The sequence below is a fragment of the Lathyrus oleraceus genome, chromosome 7 (genome assembly GCF_024323335.1).
Source record: "Lathyrus oleraceus cultivar Zhongwan6 chromosome 7, CAAS_Psat_ZW6_1.0, whole genome shotgun sequence".
NCBI classification, from domain to species: Eukaryota; Viridiplantae; Streptophyta; class Magnoliopsida; order Fabales; family Fabaceae; genus Lathyrus; species Lathyrus oleraceus.
The window spans coordinates 525923926-525928344 of NC_066585.1; the positions used below are offsets into that span (position 1 = coordinate 525923926).

Sequence of the window (4419 nt, forward strand, 5' to 3'; positions counted from 1 at the left end):
CAGATCCACACACTGATGGATGTAGAACAAAGCCTTCTGATCATTCTTCCTCGTCTCTCTATGCGTGTTTCTTTATGTTTCAGTTGTGTCTGCTGCAACAGTTGTGTAACCGTCGTTGACTAGATCAATAACTTCTTGAGCTCCAAACAACACACACATTTGAATAATCAATCGATTCTAATTCTTTCCATCAAAGATTGGAAGCTTTGTTTTCAAGCTACCGTTTCCACCGTTCATCTTCGTTCTTGTGCAAATTCACTCAAATCTCACTAACACTCGTGTTTCCCAATCCCTCATAATCAAGAAATGTGATTCTATTTCGATTTCGAACTTCAATTCACTATGAATTTAAGAAATGAAATCAATTACACACGTCTCACATACACTCGTGTTTCCCAATCTGAATTTGAACTAGAGCTCTAGATGTCAATTGTTGGTGCACAAGGTTGAAGATGAATATGGAAGAAAGAGAACAACTGTAACTAATTTTTTAAAGTCTGTTACAAATAAGTTTTACTTCTAACTGAATGTAAATTCAGTTTATATACAAATTCAAAATCTGAGATGAAATTCAAATGCAATCTAAACTCAAATGACACTCAAATGAAATGAAACTAACTACTTGAATTTGGATTACACTTTAACAATGAAGTTAGGATTTTGAAAAGAAAAGGAAGAAGAAATATAATAGAGCGGGAAGCAATTATAGAGAACTATTGAAGAGATCAAAGAAGAATAACTTACCAATTTATGATGAATGGAAGTGTAGAGGATGAAAGTAAGAGCCAGAGAAATTTCCGAGAGTGATGTGAGAGCGATCAAGTGAGAGCTAGAGAAACTTCCAGGAGCAATGTGAGAGCATTCGAATGAGAGCCAAAGAACCATGGAGGGGTCGAGCGAGAGAAAGAAAATTCTGATTTCTGAGAGCGATACAACAAGAGACAAACACTCTTAAGATGTCTTTGCCTATCAAATAAAACTGAATGGTGTTTTCCTTTTTTATTTTGTTTAAAATCCTTTTCTCGTATTTATGTTTTTTTTCCTCATATTTCTGTTTTTTATTTTTTCAAAGTGAATTTTTTGGACCAAAACGAGTGTTTTTTTTATAAATTATTAGTATTTCATTTCTTCAAATTTTTAATAATTAAATATCTAAATTACCGAAGGTCAAACCGCAGGAAGAAATGATGGTACAATGGAAAATTACCTGCGACTAAGACTAAGCCTTGAGTATTGTAATTAAAAGATTTATCTTAGATTTTCAAATTTATCGATGCCGGTTAAAACCGTCTGTGTTTGAAATTTTGCCGACGACAACAAGATTGCGGATAGATATTTATGGTTAATTTTTTTTTGTCAATGTGCAATTTAAAAAAAAGAATAAATAAATAAATAAAATTCATTAAAATATTTGATTTATATACATTCAAATATTTGATTTTTTTTATTATTACTATAGTAATCTAGAAGGTTGGACTGTTTGAAATTTTGCCGATGACAACAAGCTCACGGGTAAATATTTATGGTTAATTTTAATTTTCTTTTGTCTATATATAATATAAAAAATGATTTAATTGAAATATATTGACAGTATAAAAGGATTTTATACCGTCAATTAATTATGACCGTTGAATATTGAAATGAATTTGATTTTTATTTTAAAAATCTATAAAGTAATACAGACGGGTGAGGATGATGAATCGACAGTGTAAAAAAATTTACACTGACAGTAGATAGTAATTAATTGTTATAAAAAAATGAATAAATAAATAAAATTCATTAAAATATTTGATTTATACATGTACAAATATTTGATTTTTTTATTATTATTATAGTAATCTAGAATATCCTGGATATGTTGGAAACTCAATTTAAAATTTCTAAGTTAAAAGAAAAACATAATAATCCTCTAATATTTGAACTTTGATACTTGTTAAACATTTTGATCTCCGCACAAAAAAAACAAATTATCAAATGTCTCATGCTCTCATCCTATGAAAACAACAACATATAATTATTAATTTTTTTATTGTTGATTATTTTACAACATTAATTAAAAATACAAATCATTTTAAAAAGCTTGCTATCAAATCATCATACTCAGAGAAGTCTTCTGGAACCTCAGGCAAGACTTCATGGTTATTAATTCTCTTTGTTATTGTTGAATCATTTTCAACAACACAATCTTTCAACATATCTTCTAACACTCCTTGATTGACAGGAACAATGGGTTGCACCTCCGAAATAATTAGCGCAAATTCAGGTGAAAAATCTTGTAGATTTAACGATGCTTCTATTGAAAAATCGTTAACATCCATATTGATCGCTTTGTCCTCCATTGTTTCAAAATATGAAGCATTTCCTCCTTCAGAATTTTGTTTTCTGTCCTCCATCTCTTGAGAACACACATCATTTCCAGCTACAAGATTTTTCCCTTTGTCCTCAGTTTTTGGAAGACATAAAACATTATCAACTTCAGTGTTGATTTCGTTGTCCTTAACTTCAGAAGGACGAACAACCTTTTCTACAACATAATTGGTCTTTTTGTCCTCAATTTTTAAAAGAGGACAAGAAACATTTTCAGCTTCAACATTGTTCTCTTTGTTCTCAAGAATCTCTTCAGGGCGGGTGAGAGATTTAGTTGCAATATCGTTCTCCACTTCAGCAAGTTTTCTTTTTTGAACCTAATGACGATAAATAAATAAAAAAAAAATATTAAATTAAGTTTCAGTAAATATTTTTATGTAACAAAATTATTATTGATTATAATTTGATGTATCACCTTTTTCTTACAACTTCTTTTTCTCCTAGGTACGAAAGCAAGTAAATCAACAGGTCTTACTTGAGGCGTGTTGTTTTCATTAGCCTCAATTTCATAATTATTTTCTTCATCGTTATCTTCCTCGTCCTAAAAATTATTAAAACAAGTATAAGCACAGAAGTATAAAATAAAATTTTATTTTATACTATTAATAATTTAATTTATAAATAATAATACAATAACAAAAATATATAAATTTTTATTCATCACCTTTATGTTTCTTTTTCTCTTCTCCAACTTGGCATATCCTTCAGGAAGTAAGTTGTTTACGACTTCTATAACAGATCGTAATATTCTATCACCCGAGATGGTAGTGTGAATATAGTACTTCAAGAACCAACAAAATATAAATATAAATATAAATGAGTTGTGTTATTATTGTTGAAAAGTATATATTGTATATCATATAATTACATAATAAATATAATCATGGACTTATGTAAAATAAATACAAAACCAAAATAATAAGAATATATGGAATTTTGTCCTAATATAAATAAATTAGAAACCTTGAATTATTTTTTGAGTAAACTAATACAAATTTTATTTTACCGTATCACATATTCCTGATCCTCTCTTTCGACATTCAACATCCCAACTTTCGAGATTAGACAGCATATTGTCTATGCCGGGAAAACATGTAAGATCAAAATCTTTAGGAAATGAAAAGGAAAAAGTTTTCCTTTTGAGTAGTATTGTTGTCAAATGCTTCTTGCGTCTTGATGATTCCTAGGAAACAAAACAATTATATGCAACAAAATAAAAGACCAAATGTTGTTAATTACTTGATGATATTCATAATTCATTTTGGAAATTTAAAAGTTGAATTTCAAATAGATATTGGAGACAAAAGTAATTGAAATGGTTTTCATTAAGGTTATAGAATAAAATATATTAATTATTGTCTCCAACTTAGCCTTTTTGCTTCAACTTTATAACACTAAACAAAATGACATGTTTATGAAAATAACTATAAGTAAAGTAAGGAAATTAGTATATGTACATAAACAGGTGCAATTTCAGCATTTGTTTTAATCATTTTACGACACTCAGCTCTAAAACCTTGTACTTTCTTCTGTGAAATATAACAAAAAAAAAATACATGAGATTAGCTTGAAAACGATTGCGTATTTATAATAGAAAAATTAATTCAGAATGAACGAAAAGAAATTGAGTAGTACTTACATTAATATTGTGTCTCAGCAGGTAAGCCAGTTTTCGGCCATAAACAACATTTCCCTCATTGCTATTCATTCTTTAAAATGAGAAACAAAACTTAGGAATAATGTATGAACTTTTGTAAATTTATGGGTGATTATAAAACTTTGTATCTCTTTATATAGATAATGAGAAATTGGGAATTTAAAAGATGAAATTACAAAATATTAAAATTTATTCACTAAATAATTTTGAATTTAACTTTAAAATATAGATAAATATTAGTCAAAGAAAAACTAAGTTATAAAATACCTAGATCTTAAAAATACCAGCGGCACTCTTTGTTTTTGGAAAATATGTTATTTTAATTTTTTTTGTTATTCTTCATTTTAACTTCTTTTTTTATGTTACAAAATAAAAAAATAATATATATATATATA

The 4419-nt window shown here is 27.8% G+C and overlaps 1 protein-coding gene across 1 annotated transcript; it reads right to left on the minus strand.

Moving 5' to 3' along the window:
• Positions 1–1899: 1899 nt before the first annotated feature.
• Positions 1900–4167, minus strand: LOC127108489 (uncharacterized). The gene is made up of 6 exons (XM_051045963.1): positions 4007–4167; positions 3825–3896; positions 3374–3550; positions 3032–3148; positions 2783–2908; positions 1900–2684 (listed from the first exon to the last, which is right to left on the minus strand). Exons 1-6 carry the CDS (start codon positions 4073–4075, stop codon positions 2067–2069), a joined length of 1179 nt encoding a protein of 392 aa, XP_050901920.1. The 5' UTR covers positions 4076–4167; the 3' UTR covers positions 1900–2066.
• Positions 4168–4419: the final 252 nt, after the last annotated feature.